Here is a 19773-nt window from a genome sequence, read left to right as displayed (position 1 = left end):
AGGTGGGCTCGGCCGATGGAAGCAGGGCAGCGGCAAGGTGAGAGGATGGGCAGAAGCTGTATTCCCCGAGCCCCTCCCTGATGAGCCATGCCATGGCCCGGGCGCTCCACTCAGGGCAATCCCTCGGGCAAGGCTGCCCTTTCCAACGGCACAGCTTTGACTGGTTCCTGACCAGCGTCCCTGCTCCTCTCTCCTGGTTCCCTTCACCTGCCCCCAGCTCCATAAGCGTCCTGCGCTGAGCTCTCGGCACTCAGCCCTCTGAGTGAACTATGCTTCACCAGCTCCCTGACCGAACCAACACAGGTCACCTTTAAACAGAAGTGAAGCGTGGGCTTATGGGTATTCACTGGTTGTCTGTCTCTGCCCATCAGAATGCAAACTCCATGAAGGTAGAGATCCATGTCTGCTCTGGTCACTGCTGCATCCCAGTGCCTAGAGCCTGCTTGGCACACAGCGGCTACTCAGTAAATACTTGCTGAATGAGCCAATGCCACAGTTTGCACAGGGGTCACACACAGCCGTGCTAATCAGGAGGTGCCAGGGCAGCCTGAGTGCCACAGCCGGCCCTGGGGCCTCAGGCCGGCCTCCCAGGCATGTGCCCCAGCACCGTCCTGGTAGACATGGGCAGCCAGGGCTTCCTCTAAGCTGGGCTGCTTTTCTACCGCCATCAGCCACTAAGGGTTGGGAGAGGGGCCTCTTGAGATGAAAGGGCAGAAGGGACACAATGACAGCGTATACACATGTCTGCGCCCCAGCTGGCTCCACAGTCAGGAACTGAAAGTGCAGCCGCCAGCACCCATGCATGGGATCCCCTCAGCCCTCCACGTCCCTTGCCCTCCCTCAGTAAAGCCCACAGGGGAGGGGGAGGAGGAAGGGCAGCACAGGGAAGAAACACATCTCTGCAGACTCCCCAAGAGCACAGAGGGAACCACACTGAGGCCACTGCTGCAGGAGGCCTCAGCCAAAGGTACCCCAGGTCCACCTGTGCCTGTCACCCAACCACCTTGGCCCACCCGGCCCGCAGAGCCTAGCCCTGCCCCCCATCTCCCACTACTCACTCTCCCTCTGCCCTGGATTCCTCCCTTAAACACACCAGGTGCCCAACCCACCTGCCTGGCACTGCACCCTCAACTGGACGGCTCTCAGAAGGCTGCAACTCCTCTTGTCCACAAGGCTTCCGAGAGGCCTAACTCCCTCAGGGCACCTAGACTGCCCAGGTCAAGACAAGAAACCTGAGAAGGTGCCCCTGCTCGACCAGTCAGCTGCAGCTGTGAGGGGAATCTACAACGATGCTTGTCCTTCCACAGGGCACAGTCAGGACAGGGCACCCCAGGCCCACTCCCATCCTGGGCTCTAGGCATGGCTGAGCCACCAGGTGGAGTGACATGCTGCCACCCCCAGAATCACAGTTTATAGAGACACGCCCTTTGATTTCTCAGAGCATAAACCAAACCCCTAGAGAGACTGTCAGGCCCAAAGCCAAAGCCATGACTTCTCCCTGCAAATTCAGCAAAAGCAGCAGCAATAAAACATCTCCAGCTGGATTCTGCCTGAGCGTTTGTTAACTGGCTCCCGAAAGTTAAAAGCCAAAAGCCATGTCATCCCCAAGTCCCAGCATACATAAGGCGTGCTTGATTGCAAGTGGCCAAAAGCCCACGCCATGCTCCATTACCTCTCTGCTTCGAGGACAAGCAGCAGAGGCCAGCAGACCAGCAGGCACCACGTGGCCAACAGGCCCACAGAGCAAGACCCCATCTAGCACTCCCCCGCATCCAACCACCAAAAACCAAACCCATTGCCATCGAGTCCATTCTGACTCATAGGGACCCTACAGGACAGAGGAGAACTGCCCCCTAGGGTTTCCAAGAAGCGGCTGGTGGATTCAAACTGCCGACCTTTTGGTTAGCAGCTGAGCTCTTAACCACTTTGCCACAAGGGCTAGAAGACAGTAATCAGTCCTGGGCGAGACCAGATGACCAGGAGTGGGGCCAGGTCCCCAGGGAGCGTGTGATCCGCTGCTCCTGCTATTCATCCCTGTCACCACTCAGCCCTGTGACCCCACCTCAGCACTGAACCACCTTCTCCTCTCCCCCTCAAAGGCCACCTCCAAGGTTCTTACTCAAGGCTCACAGGACCCTGGGGATCCATGCAGAGAAATCAGGGGCTCCATGAACCTGGGTGGAAACAAATCATACCTCAATTTTCTCTAACCTCTAATTCAAATTTACGTTTCCTTCCAATTAGAATGTAAATAAGGAACAGGGCAGCATCCGCAGCACATGGGAATCTGTCACCAAGAGCAACCACAGATATTTTCATATCACATTATTGTTGCAATATCTCAAACTATCAGTTACGTTTGTCACTACTTCAAAATTAAGGTGGTTATTAGACCTGCTGCTAGATTTTTATTATTTAATAGGATAATAAAGGGGTATATATTACCATATCGCAAACTTGTTTAACATTGTGTTAACTGTATTTCAATATAATTGGTTTTCCTTGTAATCCACTGTGTTTTATTTCATGCATTTAAAAACACTATGCTGAGAAGTGTCCATAGATTTTACCAGATGCCACTGGGGTCCCTAGCACAGACAAGAGCAAGATCCTACACTAGAATTAGAAGCCTCTCCTGGATGTGGCTGCGCTGCTAAGCTTCTGGCAAGAGGTCAGCCAGGGACAGGCTGTTTTCTCACCTGCAGTGTGATTAATTACTTTTGCATGTAGCCTTTCTAAACCATGGTCTTGTGGCTCCCACCCCAGTGACTGGATGGGGCTGTGCAAATAATTGTGGCCCACAGAGGGGAATGGTCAGTTTTGCCTTAAAAGAGAGCCAATTCCAGAGCAGAGAGGAGAAGCCCACCACCAAAGAAGGGGAGATCAGCAGCAGAGACCCGGCACAGGAGAGGGTGCGTTGGGCTTCCCAGTCCATGGAGAGATGAAGCTGAGTGCCTTTGGGCAGAGGCCTAGGGCCCGGGAGAGGCGTGTCCACAGCCAAGAAGAAGCTGTCCTGATGGAAGAACTGTATGCTGAGTGTTCCTGGAGCCTGAATTGTAACCTGTTACTTCCTTAATAAACCCTATAATCGTGAACGTGGCCTGTGAGCTCTATAAAGCCACAGCAATGAATTATCAAACCCAGCAGAGAAGTGGGAAGTACTGTGCAAGGGATGGTTGGTGTCAGAATTAGTGAAGATGGTGGAAAGGGGAGGCTTGTCTGGCCTCCGCCTCATGGGAGTCGGCCTTGTGCTGTTGATCTTAGTTCTCCTTCTCCCTTGTGGGGTTGGAGGAGGTCAGACACTGTCCCCATGGTGTTTTTATATCACCTTACACCAGGCACCAGTCAGCAGGGCCAGCCCAAGCACCCTGGCTGTAGAGGGCCTTGAGCAGCTGGTGAGATCCCCCACTCAGCCTCCCTCTCTCCTGATGGGGTATGAGAGGCACGTGGGGACAGAGAGGGGGCTGTGTGGAGTCAGAATCAGGCCTGAGGGAGAGATGGGGGAAGGGGAAGGAGGCCCTCAGTGTCCAGCCTGCCTCTCACAGACTCACCCCAACCCCAGGTCAGCCCAAGACCTCTGCTCCCACAGCACAAAGGTCACATCAAGGTGAGTCCTACAGACACTGTCCCTCCAGAAGGATGCTGACTCCAGCATGACCTAAGACACAGCAGATATACACGGAGGTAGGCTCAGGTGGCTCCTCCTCCCAGAAGCCTTTCCTGATGCCCCTTCTCCTTCCCCGCAGTAAAGGTCTCCTGCTCAGAGCTCCAGAGAATCCCAGTTTTTCCCACTGGCAAGACACTTTTCCACATCTGCTCCTTAAGGCTGGGTGAGGGGCTGCTTCCCTGCAGGCATCTGCCAGCATCCTCGGGGCCAGGGCCAACCTGTGAAAGCTGGATGAACAAGAGAGGCTTTCCTCTCAGTGAGTCCACACATCCACCCCTGCCGCTCTCCTGGGAGACTCTGAGTGGCTGAGGAAAGCGCTTGGGGGTAGGACAGGATTCGGAGAAGCAGGATGAAGAAATATCTTTAATTCTTTAACTGAGAGGCTCCAGGGAGCTGTCGTGCAGAGAACTCTGCTGGTGACAAGCAACCAGTGAGCTGCCCTGGGTGTGCACCTGCTGTGTCTTAGGTCGTGTGCTGAAGTCAGCATTCTTCTGGAGGGACAGTGCCTGGAGGAGTCATCCTGATGTGACCCTTGTGCTCTGGGAGCATAAGTGGCAAATTGACCTTGGGGTTGGGGTGGGTCTGTGAGAGGCAGGCTGGCCAGAGTGTCCCCTTTCCCTCCCCCATCTCCCCAAGCATGTGAACAGCTATGTTGGGGGACAACGGCATTCCAGGGCCAGAAGGTAAGTGACAAAGGGAGCAGGAGGAAGGCAAGAGCCTTGTGGGGAAGTAGATAGAGACAGAGCTGGGAGGTCTCGAGCCTGTCCACAGGAAGCTCAAGGAGGGGCTCAGGGAGGAGGCAGCACTCCCTCTGACTAAGTGCCATGGGGCAGGTCCCTCTCCCTAAGAGTAGAGGCAGGGAGCAATCTCAGTGCAGACCCTTTGTGGGACCCCCATCTGGCAGGGTGGAGCAGGATCAACCCTGCAACACCCCCCAGTGCAGCATCTCACATTTCGGATTGAATCTGAGATGCCAGTTTAGGGCTTTCATTGCCCTCAGATCACATGGAGCACACCCTGGCCAGCCGGGGCTCTCACAGACAGTCTCATCCCAGGCTCGGTAGGGCTGCACAGGCAGCCCAGTCTGACTTTCAGGCAGTCCATGGCCACAGCCTGACGCCTGGTCACGCCGGCCACCGGACCTGCCCTGTGAGTCCAGCTGTGAGGGCCAAGCCTTGCTGGAAACACACTCCAACCTCCTCCCTTTAAGGAAGCCATGGGCGCCAGAGCCAGCCTGTGATTGGTGCTCAGTAAAAGCTGGATGAACAAACCTCAGGCTCAAAGTATCCTGCAGGACAGCCCCATACCAGTCTGGAATGGTTCTTCTCAAGAAGGCCTTGTCGAGCTCTGGAAGCTTCCCATACCTGTCAGGTCTCCCTTCCAATAGCACACCTCTCTAAGATTTCTGTCACCCCTCACCCCTCAACTACCCCCATACCATGGCCCAGAGAATCAGCTTGTTCTCAACCTTATCTCTGCTAGAAGACCCCTTCTCCAGGATCCAGCCAGCTCCAGGCTCACTCCCATCCAACCACCTAACCTGGCTCCTCTGTACCTTGAGGAAAGCAGCAGGCCTCAGGCCAGCCAGGACCCCTGAGCCCAACTGCAGCCCCTGGATCTCCCTGTGACCACCTGGGGGCAACAGACCCACATCTGGACACCAGCCTGCATCCACATGCTCACTCTGTTCTATATTCCAGGGCATTCGTTCAGGGACCTCACCCTGGGTTCCCTGGCACTCACCTGGGCCTTTACACCCACAGTCCCTGCCTGAGAGGTGTCACTGCTCAAGGACTAGCACAAGTGTCTTCCAGAGCTTGAAGTCTTACCACATTCTCCTCGGAGCTCTGAACCCATGCCCCTCCATGGCACACACCAAGACCAGAGGCAGATACCCAGATGACAGGGTCCCATGTGTCTGTCCCAGTGGCCTCTGAGCACCCCATGGCAGGCTCAGCATGGTTACTGAAATGCCCACTAAACCTTTGGAGAGTATGTTCTAAGTTCCCCCAACCTTGGCAGCCAACTGAGATTCCATTTTTTGTTAACCATTCTCTCCATCTCCCCAAACAAGAGGTGCATTCAGTCCACCAGTTCCTGATCTCAGCTCCCAATCAGGCACCTGGGGCACTGCCCCTCCCACCCCTACTCCTCCTAGCCCCGCTCCCACCCAGACTCCTCCTAGCCCCGGCACCACTAGGCACACACCCCTTCCCCACTACTGGGCCTCCCCCTGAATCCACATACAGCCCAGGGAAGGGATTGCTCTAAAAATATCTGAAAAACCAGTGCTGACTCCTAGCGACCCTGTAGGACAGAGTAGAACTGCCCCATAGGGTTTCCAAGGAATGCCTGGCAGATTTGAACTGCTGACCCTTTGGTTAGCAGCTGTAGCACTTAACCACTACATCACCAGGGTTTCGAAAAAGAAAAAGATCTGAGCAAATTAAAATCCTTCTAGAGCTCCAGCCCCTCAGGGCAAAGTCTGGGGAGGCCACCTGGGACACCAGGCCCAGGGAATACACCCTGCTCCTTCCTGTCCCCAGCACACTCTGAACTACTTGGTCTCTCAACCTTTGTTCGACGCTCCCTGATGTGAAAAATCTCCCCAACGCCTCCGTGGATCCAGCTATACACATTTTCTCTAGTAGGAGCACTCACCCAATTTTTAATTCAACAGAATTTATTTGGGCCCACTGTGTTCAAAGTACTCTGCTAGGGACGCCTAGCTGGGAACAGAAGGGTCCTGCCCTGACGTTCTAGAGGGGGAGAAGACGATGAACAAGTATATAGCTTATCAGGAGATAAGGGCTGCAAAAAGTGGCATAGGTTAGAGAAGGCCTCTGAGGAGGTGGCACTGGACCCTAAGAGATGTGGGGAAGTGCCCCGCTGAGGAAAAGGGATTCCAAGTCCACCTCAAAAACCGTCTCCCTGGGAAGCACCCGAGTCCCTGGCGCCCTCGCAACGCCGCCGTCCCAACTGAGAGCCGTGGCGGTGAACGCGCGTGTCGATCCCAGGACCCCACCTCAGCCGCACACAGTGGGGATGCCACACACGGGGGGGCCTGAGCGCCAGGCGGCCCCCTAAAATGAGTCCGGAGCGGGGCTGGAGCGGGGTGGTGCAAGAGCCAGCATGGACCACTGACTCGGAGCCGGAATCCGAAGACCCCGGGTTGGGAGACTGGAACCGCGGGAGGAAGCCAACTGCCCGCGGCCACACAGCGAGCCCGGCCGGGGAGCGGGCCGGAGGCGGGGACTCTCACCCACGGCTCAGCCGGGAAGACCGAGGCCCCCTCTCCGCGCCCACCGGCAAGAGCGAGGGAGAAAAGCAGCACTCACCCTGCGGCCGCCGCCATGTCGACCCGACAAGAGTGTCACGTGAAGTGCTGCGTCAGCTGAGACCAGCCAGGTCTCCACTCCGGAGCGGCGGCCTGAGGGGCGGGGCGGGGCTGGGGCGGGGCTGGGGCGGGGCTGGGGCGGGCCTGGGGCGGGGCCTGGGGCGGGGCCTGGGGCGGGGCCTGGGGCGGGGCCTGGGGCGGGGCCTGGGGCGGGGCCTGGGGCGGGGCCTGGGGCGGGGCCGGAAGCCCCTGCCCTCAGCGGGCGGCTCCCCAGGGCAGGGGGGCGGGGCCACGGGGGCGGGGCCGGGAGCCACACGTGGGCCTGCGCCAGCAGGAGAGGGACGGAACCAAGGTGGAGGCGGCATCCCAAGAAGTCGTAGGATGGGAGGGAGTGTCCCGAGGCAGTGTATCCCTGGATTCTAGCTCTGCTCCAACCCGGTGTCCCAACCCGCCCGGCCAGGAGGAAAGGACACGTAGGCGGGGGGGTGAGGGGTGGCCTCTGACCCAGTCTAGGGTCGGGACAGAGGTTATAGCTGTTGTTTAAGAGGGGAAACGGCTTGCGCAAAGATCGGGGCGATTGGAGGAACCTAAACGAAGGAGAGGAGGTGTGAGGAGTGAGAGGTGCGGACTCAGGGCAAAGGCCAGATCCTGTAGGGCGTTGAGTCTGTGGCAGGATCTTTTTCAAGCGCCCTCAGCTGCAGGGTGGAGAAGGGCCCGGAGGAAGGGAGACCAGTGAGGAGGGCTGGGGAGAAGTGAGCACAGAGGAGAGGAGATCAGGAGGGAGAATCTGGAGAGCCTTCCTCTCTGTCCCGCTGGGCACTGGTTGTAGGTGCTGGGTCTTCCAGAGATGTCTTTGTGGGCGTGGCCCTTCCTGAAGTCCTGGTGGCACAGTGGTTAAGAGCTCAGCTGCTAACCGAAAAAGGTTGACAGTTCAAATCCACCAGCCGCTCCTTGGAAACCCTATGGGGCAGTTCTACTCTGTCCTATAGGGTTGCTATCAGTTGGAATCAACTCGACTACAACAGGTTTTCTTGCGTCTTTGTTGAGACAAGGATGTGGGTTTCCATGGTTGGACTGAGGGCCACCAGAAGCAGCTGTTATTTGTCCCCACAATGCCAGGAAGAGAGCAGGCCCCCAAAATAGGAGGAGGAATCAAGCCAGACCATAAGCAAGGGGGGAGACGGGCACATGATCTGTCAGGTGGGGGCTAATGGTGCCCACCTTGCAGAGCTGCTGTAGGATTTCACCAGCAAATGTTGGTGGGGGCACCTTTAACCTGAGGCACAGCTACAGAGGTCAAAGCCATTGGGGGTAAGGTGACACCTCCAGGCAGCCCTTCCCACCTCCCTGGACCAGCTGAGGCTGAGGAGAGTTGATAGAAGAGGAGACCCCCATTCTTCCTCCCCTTCCCACTACACCCGCAGACTGCTCTGACCTTCAGCCAAGGCATGCCCAGGAGAAGATCTGCAGTCCTTCGAGGTCCCTGTGACTCCCCACCCTTGCCCCAGGGGCAGGACCCCAGAAAGGGCCTGTCTGTTCTCTTGCCAGTTCCTGGGGAGGACAGCAGAGGCACAAGGTCCCCCTGAGGCATGCAGTCCCCACACCCACTGCCTGGCCGAGGGCCTCCAAGAACTTGGACCTGATTCAGCAATAGCTTCCCCTTCAGCTAAAGAGATTCTACTCCTGGATAAGGGAGCCTTTTTAAACATAATGAAGGGTGAGCAGAATGAGTTTCCTTCTCCTTTGTAAAAGAGGGATAACCTGCCCCCGAGCTAATCACAGCTCCCCCTTCTTTTGACATAAACTATGGCAAGATTAAGCCAACTGCTAGCCCTGAGTGTTTATTAATATGAGAAAGAATTATCCTAAACATTCACAAAATAACAGGGGGAGGGCACCCACCAACTGGGTGGAGTGCCCTTGTTTGTGGGCAATCATAGGGAGGCCCTGCCCACGGCTCCTGCCCATGTAGGGCTGCCCCACCCCCAACTCCTTGCCCCCACCCCTTACCCCGCCATCAGAGGTTCTGGCAGAGCTGCCCCCACCCCATCAGAGACTCTGGCAGAATTATCCCCCCCTCTGCCGGAACTGCCCTCACCCCGACCCCTCATCTCTCCTCATCAGAAACTCTGGCAGGGGCTCCAGGAGAGGCGGCCAGGGTGTGGGAGAAGATTCCTAGTTACTCAGCCAGGGCAGACCCTGGACACTGCTGGGAGCTGGGAGGCAACTAGGGAAAGACTGATTTTAGAAAGTCAGAGTGGAGTGTGTAAATTAGCCAGAGGAGAGAGCACCAGGCAGCGCACTCAGGCCGCATGCAGCATCCCCTCTAAGGTCACAGTTTCCCCTCCTCACGACTACAGGTGGCTGGGAGGTGTCTATGCGCAACCAGGCTCGTGACTCCAGCAGCACCCTGTCCCAGCCAGAGGCCTGCCAAAGAAACCCATGTCCTCAGGATCCACTGACTCTGTTTAGTGCCAACTTTGGGTGTACCGCCAGGTCCCCTGTTCTGTCCACCCCCCTTAATCTACCACACCCTGGCAGCTCCATGGACATTGCTGACAGCTGGTAGATTCAAAGTTGGTGACCAACCAGACTCAGCCCCATAAGCCACCCTTGGGACCATGCAGGGATGTCCCTGTCGTCTTCTGCTGCATACTGAGAACAACAGTCTATGGGAAGGCCCCATGGGACCACACTGGAAGTGGCCTGGATGCTGAGTTCCCTCTGTCCCCAGCCACTAAGTGGTACCAGCCTGAGACTGGCCACCCTGTAGGAGGTAGGGGTCCCAGACCCTATTCTGGAGGATCTCAGGTCTGGGGTGCAGAGGAGATGACCTCAGCGCTGCTCCTGAGAAGCCCCCATCTGGGAGGGTCTCAGGATGGGGCTGTATGCTGGCATTTCCTCCTCGGGGTATTGGGGAGTCACTGAGGGATTCTGAGCAGGAAAGCAGTGGGGTCCAAGCCCACCACTCCAGCAGGAGCTCAGGAGGGTTGGAGGAGAAGACTGGGAAGAGCCCAGGGCTGGGCCCTGTACCAACCGTGTGGGGGCACCAGGCACAGATGGTAAAATCCCACCCAGGGTGTCATTTGGGTTTTTGTTTGCTTTTGCTCAGAGCCAGGGACCGGGCTCAGAAAAGCTGCACCAACTAGACTAACAGAAAGAATATAGAGATATGTGTGGGTTGAGGTGGCGGCTGGGGGTGGCATGTTCCCACCTGACCTCTTCCCAAGGGGAGAAAGACAAGCATGATGGAAAGGCCATGCCCATGCAGCTCTCTCTCCATCACGGTTCTGGCAGATCCAGCCTTTGGCCTTTGCAGAGGCAGCAGCAGTGGTAGCCACAGTTCCCGCTCTGAGGCCAGCGTAGCCTGCTCCCTCCTCTGGGGCTCACCGCAACTGTCACGCCATCCATCATTCCCCAGAGGAATCCCAACTCCCGGCGAGCTCCTCCTGCCCTTCCTCCCCGAGCCCTGTGTGCCTGGGCATCCTTCCTGCTGCAGAAAAGAGGGGGCAGCAGCTGCGGGGCCTTCCTAGGAAGCCCCCGTCCCTGCCTCAGATGAAGTGGTCCCTGCTGAGTGCTTCGCCAGGGTCTACGAGGCAATTCGAGATGAGAAATGGAACGGCGGCTTCCAAAAGGCAGATCATTCCAACAGCACCTTAAAAACATGGAAGGAAACAAGCTCTTTGTGTGTGTGTGCGAATGGGGAATATATTGTTTTTCACTGTTTGGAAGAATGTTTTCCCGTCTTGAAATCACAAGCTGTTTTCTTCCGGAGAGACGTATAAATACATCCCGTTATTGACGTTCAGTACAGGAAATAAAGTTCTGAGATGGTTTTCTTTAGTGCACTCAGAGTGGCCTGGCCAGGCTGGGCAGGTAATAATTACTTTTATTTCTGACTGGTCAGATCAGTGCACAGTTGCTGGTATCTCCCCTTTTATTGCTTTCACCTTTATTACATTCCCTTGTTGTGCTGGGCTATTCGTTGATGTAACTTTATTACCACATTTCAAGGTCTTGATAAAAAAAGGATGAAATTCTTAATTTCAAAACTAGGAGTGCAAGTCCCAGAGCAGGGTTCTGTTGCTCGTGTCCTGGAGGGAAATCTCCCTGGGAGTGGACGCGCCCCCTGCCTGGCTCCAGTTCCCTGAGCGTATCTGACTGCACTGGGGGTCTCTGCTGACTGCCCCTCTCAGGGACTCCTTCAGGGTAGCATTTTCAGAAGAACACTTTCAGCCCTTCATGAAATCACCCGCAGGCTGCATCCCCAGCAGCCACCTATCCTGCCCACACCACCGTCACAACTGGGGTCGCATTTAGCTCCTCTCTCTGCTTCCGCGGAAGTCTCTCCTGACCTTTCCCTGTCTTGTCCCCATCTGCTCTTCCTCCTCAGCGCCTTGTCTACCCCCTGCCTCTCCCTCTACCTTCACCTGTGTGACTGCCTAGGCCCCCTGGCCACCTGCCTGTCTTCAGCCTCTGCCCATTCTGAGTTCCCATGTTCGTTAGGGTTCTTTGTGACAAACAGCCCCTGAGTCTGCCCACCTCAAGCAGAAGAGGGATGTGTTGGAAGGATGTCAGGTGGTACATTTGAAAGAGAGGCATGCTCAAGAAACAGGTAGGAGCCAGGGAGGCTGGTGGCCAAGCGTACTGCCAGGCCACACCCTAGGAAATTTGGCAGCTGACACTGCTGCCCAGATCCCTTGCCACCACCTCTGCCCCGGGCATAACCTTGGACAGGTATAGCATCTTGGCTTCACTCCCTGCATAGCCAAAGTCCTTGTAGGCAGTATCAGCCGGTGGCAAACCCAAGTCACATGTCTGCACCCTGGCTATCTTGTCCCCTTTGGTTTCTGCAAACCAAGAAAACCAGTTGTTGTCGAGTTGATCCCAACTCATGGCAACCCCAAGTGTGTCAGAGAGTAGAACTGTGCTCCACAGGGTTTTCAATGGCTACAATCTCTCAGCAGTAGATTGCCAGGCCTTTCTTCCAAAAGGCCTCTGGGTGGATTCGAACCACCAACTTTTTGGTTAGTAGCCAAGCACTTAAACATTTGTACTACCCAGGCACTCCTGCAGGGGGTAGGATATTTGGAACCTCACCAAGTCCCTTTCCCAAAGTGGGAGGGAGGTTAAGACTCTGGTAGACTTAGGCAAAGCCCTATGACATACAGTGACGGATCAGCTTGGGTACCAGCAAACCTCCCCCCACCCACCCACATATACACAATAAATCCTTAAAAAGTTTAGTTTGGGTGAACTAATCCTATTGCAACTCAAGATCTAGGATGCAGCTATTTTCAGTTCAGCATGTAAGTAAATTATATGGGTTGGCATCATTTTCTTTTCAGTTAGCAAGGGGTGGATACATAATTTTCACCTCTTTGGCTCTAAGGGTCTTACCAGGCCCTGTTGCCATGTCATTTTGCCAAATAAATATCTCCTAGCACCAAATGCCCCGTTAGAAATCGTGTGATGGGGAAAGAAGTGCATGGACTTCAAAGGCAGAAAGAACCCTGGGATTAAGTCCTGGAGTGTGACCTCAGGCAAGTGCCCCACATCTCTGAGCCTCACTTTCCCCATTTGGAGATGGGGACAACAAGATGTTCTTTGCCTTGATTCCATCTGACAAGGGTCATTTGAGGTCTTGAACCTCAGGCCCTTGGGAGGCAGTTTAACACCATAGAATGTGGCAGTGGCCACTTTCATTGTTATGATACTTATTGTGCATGGAGTTAGGAACGTGGACATTGGAAGCTAGGTCCAATTCTGGCTTTGCTATTTACTTGCTGTGTAGCATTGAGAAAATCATCCAACCTCTCTGAGCCTCAGCTTCCTCATTGGTAAAATGGATTGTTGTGGTCCCAGCTTGGAGATTGTTGAGGAGATTAAATGGGATAGTCCTGTGGGACAGTCAGTGCAGCTCCTGACTCATGACAACAACCCTGCTTATTACGGAGGTCTTGTGCGAAGTGAGGACAGCAGGAGAGGACTACTGGACTCCAGCACCTTTATCCCCAAGGTGAAGGTGGGTGAGATGCCCTCCGAGCTCACTCTCAGACTTGCCTGGTTACAGGGCGACTTTGGCACAAAGGAGGCAAGTTCACAACCCCAAACCAAGGTGGTCTGTGCTCACCACCTTCAAGGGGACTGACTCGGTATTGGGGCTGCCTGACCAGTTGGCGCCAGCCCTGGGCTCCCTGCAAATGAGCTGGCATTCCAGTCAAACATAGAGATGCTAAAGAGTTGCTGGAGAACAAGAGTGAGTGGCAGAGGCTGCAGAGAAGGGGTCCTGGCTGCACCCAGGGCCTCTGGCCCAGCCTGGGGCTTCAGCCTGCATATAAGAAAGAGGGTCTACAGGGTTTGTAAGAGCAGTTAGGGACGTATACAGATTGTAAAAATGGCCAGAGTCTTCTCCTTGAGCATCCATACCCTTACATTGCAATGCTGCAGATCTTCCCATCCAACCCCCTCTCCCCCCAAAAAAACAAACCCATTGCCGTCGAGTCAATTCTGACTCACAGCAATCCCATAGGACAGAGTAAAATTGCACCGTAGGGTTTCCAAGGAGCGGCTAGAGGATTTGAACTGCCGACCTTTTGGTTAGCAGCCGAGCTCTTGACCACTGCACCAGTGATGGAGTCTATTTTACCACCCCTCGAATCCAAGTTGGTGTCATGGATTGAATTGTGTCCCCCCAAAATATGTACCAACATGGCTAGGCCATGATTCCCAGTATTGTGTGGTTGTCCGACATTTTGTGATCTGATGTGGTTATCCTGTGTTGTAGATCTTAACCTCTATGATGTTGAGGAGGAAGATGAGGCAGTTATGCTAAAGAAGCAGAGCCCTGGTGGTGCAATGGCTAAGCGTTCAACTGCTAACCAAAAGGTTGGCAGTTTGAATCCACCAGCTGTTCTTTGGAAACCCTATGGGGCAGTTATACTCTATCCTATAAGGCCACTACAAGTTGGAATTGACTTGATGGCAATGGATTTTTATTTATTTATTGTGCTGTAAATGAAAGCTTACAAATCAATCAGTCTCTCATACAAAAAGTTATACACACCTCACTATGTACTCCTAGCTGCTCTCCCCTAATGAGACAGCACGTCCCTCCTCTCCACCCTATATTCCCCGGGTCCATTCAACCACCTCCTTTCCCCCTCTTCCGTCTCATGTCACCTCTAGACAGGAATTGCCTACATAGTCTCATGTGTCTACTTGAGCCAAGAAGCTCACTCCTCACAAGTATCATTATCTGTCTTATAGTCCAGTCCAATCCCTGTCTGAAGAGTTGGCTTCAAGAATGGTTCCAGTCTTGGGCTAACAAAGAGCCCGGGGACCATGACCTCCAGGGTCCCTCTAGTCTCAGTCAGGCCATTAAGCCTGGTCTTTCTACAAGAATTTGAGGCCTGCATCCCACTGTTCTCCTGCTCCATCAGGAATTCTCTGTTGTGTTCTCTGTCAGGGCAGTCATCAGTGGGTAGCCAGTCACCATCTAGTTCTTCTGGTCTCAGGCCGATGGAGTCTCTGGTTTATGTGGCCCTTTTTGTCTCTTGTGCTCATCTTTACCATATGTCTTTGGTGTTCTTCATTTTCCTTTGCGCCAGGTGAGTTGAGACCAATTGATGCATCTTAGATGGCTGCTTGCTAGCATTTCAGACCCCAGATGCTGGCAATGGATTTTTAAGGGGCTCTGGTGGCACAGTGATTAAGAGCTCAGCTGCTAACCAAAAGGTTAGCAGTTGGAATCCACCAGCCACTCCTTGGAAACCCTATGGAGCAATTCTACTCTGTCCTACAGGGTCAGTGTGGGTTGCAATGGACTCGACGGCAAGAAGTTTGGTTTTAGGAGCCCTGGTGGCATAGTGGTTAAGAGCTCATCTGCTGATCAAAAGGTTGGCAGTTTGAATCCACCAGCCGCTCCTTGAAAACCCTAGGGGGCAGTTCTACTCTGTTCTATAGGGTTGTTGTGAGTCAGAATCGACCCAGTGGCCATGGGTTTGGTATGTTAATACGGCAGGATTAGGTTGTATCTTGAGTCAATGTATTTTGAGATACAAAAAAGAGAATCAAGCAGAGAGGAGAGGGACCTCATACCACCAAGAAGTGTCAGGGGCAGAGTGTGTCCTTTGGACCCAGGGTTCCTGTGCTGAGAAGCTCCTAGACCAGAGGAAGTTGATGACAAGGACCTTCCCCCAGAACCAGCAGAGAAAGAAAGCCTTCCCCTGGAGCTAGCACCCTGAATTTGGACTTCTAGTCTCCTAGGCTGTGAGAGAATAAATTTCAGTTTGCTCAAGTCATCCACTTGTGAAATTTCTATTACAGTAGCACTAGATAACTGGGACAGTCAGCCAGGTGACTTCATTTGGCTAATGGGACATTAGCAAAAGCAGAGATCTTTGAAGGTGCTCACCCACTGGGGCTTGCCCTCTTGCTGTTCTTGGGAGCCATGCCACTGACACCACATGAAGATGCCCTAGCTAGCCTGCTGGATGATATGACACCTGGTCGACAGCCTGCCAACCAGCAGACATACAAACGAGACCAGCCTAGATTATCCAGCCCCAGCCCACCTGACTGCTGACCACAAACACATAAATGGATCCAACAGAGAGCAGCCCAGCTGGCCCCCAGAATCATGAGCTCTATAAATGCTTGTTTTGAGCCATTACTCTGGGTGGTTGCTTATGCAATGATTGATAACTAACACAAGCAGGTGGGAGGAGAGCCTGGGACTACTTGCTGCCTCGGAGAGGAGGCTGCGGGCAGATGCTGCAGGGGCTGTTTTCACAAGTAACTATGAAATATGCGGGTCCCAGCAGCACTGGTGTGAGTCTTGGGGAGATAGTGTGACTTTCACCCCTCCCATGTTTGGGACATGGCATGACTTCAGCTCAGAGAAGGCTGCAGGGACTTCAGTTCTGCTCTGGCACTGTGTGGCTGTATTGCTTTGAGGACATGGAGAGATGGCACTCCACACATGGACATCTAATTTGCTGCATTGGGTAGTGATAGTGGCAGAGTTTTGCAGATGAGGCAGAAGCTGATTAAGTCTGAAAAATTACATTGACAGGGCCTGGTGCACACCACAGGCTGGTGAGTCCAGCCTGGGGAACTGGCTGGGGTCACAGATAAGGATGCACGTGGTGTGGAATTATACCCAGTGGCCTGAACCGGTAGCTGACAGCTTAGAGTCAGCGGGGAGTTCATCCCGAGGCCAACCTTACAGACCAAACCTCTTGGGGAAGCCAAGCATAGAGCAAGAGGAGAGAGCTATTTTCCCAAAGAAAGACATCTTCTCATCTAATTGAAGACAAGGGGCCTGCTGCAGAGACACCCGCCCAGGTCCATGGTGTGGACCATCCGTGATGACTGCCTGCCTCGCTAGTGCTGGCCATTATGTACTGAGCATCTTTTAACAGACCCAAGAAGTTGTCCCTGCAGTGCCCCCATTTCTGAATCAGAAGCCAGGCTCACTGGGTGGGGTGAAGGGCCAGCAGGGGCCCCTCTCCCTTCCCCATTCTTTTTGGACATTCAATTCAAACAGGCTTTGGGAAAATCACAATTTTATCTCCAGACCTCAAAGATCAATAACCCAGACCCACCCAGTGCCGTCGACCAAAGATGAATATCACACTATAAGTTTAGGGCTTCAGGGACAATTTACTGAAACATCACCTCACAGCGGGAATGCCAAAGACAGTGCTTCTGCACACGAGGCTCCTCCAGAGAAGCTCCCAGGCAGTGCACTCGCCTGCAGGGCCAGCACAAGGTCCCCCTGAGCCCTCCTCACCAGCGAGGTCAGGCAGCTGGTCCAGGCCTCAGCATCAGTGCAGGCAGGGTGGGGGCCAGGCCTTTCTGCATGGGCCTGTGGGAGAGAGAAGGACCTGAAAGCCCCCTCCCCCCAGGCACCACCTCTGCTTGGAGCAAGAGAGGAGGAAGAGGCCCAAACTGGGCTGAGAAGAGCTTGAGGAATCTTTGTGGAATTTCCCTGAACTCCAGGCTGCGGAGCTGGCTGGCTGCATGGAAAATCGTCTTGGTACTTTGCATCTGGCACTGAGGGTAGGCTTTGTCCCTTCTACCACGAGAGGACACTTGTTGTGTGAAGACCTATCCCTGGATCCCCTAGGAAGACTCGCCCAGCAGAGGGACAGGCTCCTTCTGAGGGTGTAGGCGAGGGGGTAGGAGGCCTGCAGCCCATTCCTAGGGATCCCAATTTGGTGGCACCTGGATTTTTAACCTGCATCCTGCTGCCTGTGGTTTGTGGCTGTTTCTGGATTCACTGTCTAGGCAGCACCCCAGGAAGCTCAGCCTTCTCGGGCCTTTAGTGCATACACACTGCTGTGCCGGGCCCTGCCTGTAGCCTCTCCTGGGATAAAGCATGGGCCTTGGACATCAAATCCAATTCATTTTCTCCTTACTTTCCTCTTTGAGCTTATTCCCCCTCTCCCACAAAGTGAGGAAACCAAGCTACTGGGCCCATAGTTCTACAAGGCCCTCACGAGTTCTTCTTCTCTTCAGGCACTTCCTCTTACCCTCCCTACAGACAATAGCCCAGGCAGGAGAGCTCCTTGGCCTGGCCAAGGGCCCTGTGGTACCTGCAGGGGCCCAGACCTCAGTAGCCAGGGGGAGCATTGGCCCATCACTTCTGCTCCAAGATTGGCACCAAGTAAAAGTTTGCTAAAGCTGTGAAGCTGTGAGAGATTGAACTGAAACAACTACTTTGGAGGGCACTTTGAAAATATCTGTTGTGATGGATTGCATTGTGCCCTAAAAAAAGTGTGTTGACTTCCTAACCCCTATACCTGTGAATCTGACCCTGTTTGGAAACAGGGTCTTTGGAATACCGTCGGTTAGGTTAAAATAAAGCCATACTGGAATAGGGTCAGGCCACCCTACGGCTGTCCCCCTCAGGCCCCCAGCCCCAGTTGGAACCAGCCAGGAAGGTGCAGCTGTGAAAAGGAGACGTCAACCACTCAGGATTTGGGACTCCCCTAGTAACACAGCTCAAGCCCGGCCCGGAGTCCTAGGGTTTGGGAAGTGACATGAGAGGAGTGAGAGGTTCTGGAAAAAATAGGCCAAGAAGGGGCCCTTGGTGAGGGCACTGCCCCTGCACCTTTAGCTGTCTCTATTTTTTTAGGGACACTTGTGGAGCCTTGGCAGCACAGGAGTTAGCAGCATGGCCGCAAACTGAAAGGTCGCCAGTTTGAATCCACCAACTCCTCCTTGGAAACCCTATGGGGCAGTTCTACTCTGTCATAGGGTGGCTATGAGTCAGAATTGACTTGAAGGCAATGGGTAACGTTTGGCTTTAGGAGCACTTTCAGGAGAAGGAATGCCCTTTCTCCCCTTACTCACACCCCTGCAAAGTCTCAGAGTCTCTCAGTATCCATCGCGTACGCATTTCCCTCGTAAGGAGCCAAGATTCATTGATGAATACATTTCATATATGAATATATTTCACTTTAACCACATGAAACTATGTAAATGTAAATACATTTAGGCTGTGGGTATGATGTTGTAATTTAGAGGTGTATTAATTTTGCTAGTTGTTTATGTCACTGCCACTACCATTACATTCAGTGATATACGGGAATCACGATTTACGAGTACATCAGTACAAAAACACTACTAAGGATTCTGTATGGTCTGGTACGGGAGGAGGCTTATGTGTTTGGGGGAGGGTGACATGATTTACTGCACTGGGTGACACTAACCCTAGAGACACCACTGGTAGGGTGGGTCCTAAACGCTTCTGAGTGGCGTCTTATAAAAGGGAGAGTAGATACAGTGGGGAGCCCTGGTGGCACAGTGGTTAAGAGCTGGGCTGCTAACCGAAAGGTCAGCAGTTGAAATCTATCAGGCGCTCCTTGAAAACTGTATGGGGCATTTCTACTGTGTCATATGAGGTCGCTATGAGTTGGAATTGACTCAAATGCAACAGGTTTGGGATTTTTTTTTTTTTTTTTTTTTTAAGATATAGGGAGGACACCACGTGAAGATGCTTCTACTGGCCAAGGAACGCCGAGGATTGCTGGGAGCTATCAAAGCTAGGGGAGAGGCATGGAAAGTTTCTCTCTCAGAGCCCTTAGAAGGAATCAACACGGCCAACGCCTTAATTTGAACTTCTAGCCTCCAGAACTGTGAGACAATAAATTTCTCTTCTTTAGAGCCACCCAGTGTGTGTTATTTTGTCACAGCACATATTAAACAAACAAAAAAGAAACAAAGCCTTATGAACCCGTAATTGCACTTCTTATTATGTATCCTAAAGAAACTCTGCTCATGAGCGCAAGGAGACACAACTAAGAACACTTGTGGCATTATTTGTAATAGTGAAAAACCGTAGACAGTTTGAGTGTTTATTGGTAAGTGAAATCTTGTCTACTCGGGTACTGGAACACTGGGAGACCAATTTAAAGGAATCCTTTCAATCTACAGGGGTCAATATGGAGACATCTCAAAAACACATTGTTGAATGAAAAGTTGACAAGCAGTACGTATGTTGTTATACCTTTGATATTTACAAAACCCGTAAAACAATAGACAGTTCTATAAATTCTCTATGGGCACGTATTTATGTGTATAAAAGCATTTAAGAGATCTGGAAGAAAATAAACCAAAGTGGTTGTCTTCAGGAGCGGGGAAGAAAATTGGAAGTGAAGTGATTCAAAGGGACCACAGCTTTATCTAACAGTCTAATTTTTTTTTTCTAAAGGAGAATATATTCATGTATTTGCAGGGTTAAAAATAAACACAAAAAAAC

The 19773-nt window shown here is 53.2% G+C and overlaps 1 protein-coding gene across 3 annotated transcripts in view; it reads right to left on the bottom strand.

Moving 5' to 3' along the window:
* Positions 1-7112, bottom strand: part of PEPD (peptidase D) — a 144960-nt gene extending 137848 nt beyond the window's left edge. For all 3 annotated transcript variants that reach the window (XM_010596099.2, XM_064274085.1, XM_064274083.1), the window contains exon 1: positions 7006-7112. In XM_010596099.2, coding sequence (XP_010594401.1) covers positions 7006-7022 — 17 coding nt within the window. In that variant the 5' untranslated portion in view covers positions 7023-7112. The remainder of the gene's footprint in view (positions 1-7005) is intronic.
* Between the last annotated feature and the right edge of the window lie 12661 nt (positions 7113-19773).

Source organism: Loxodonta africana, chromosome 21 (assembly GCF_030014295.1).
Source record: "Loxodonta africana isolate mLoxAfr1 chromosome 21, mLoxAfr1.hap2, whole genome shotgun sequence".
Lineage (NCBI taxonomy): Eukaryota > Metazoa > Chordata > Mammalia > Proboscidea > Elephantidae > Loxodonta > Loxodonta africana.
This window is presented reverse-complemented; position numbering and strand designations above follow the sequence as displayed.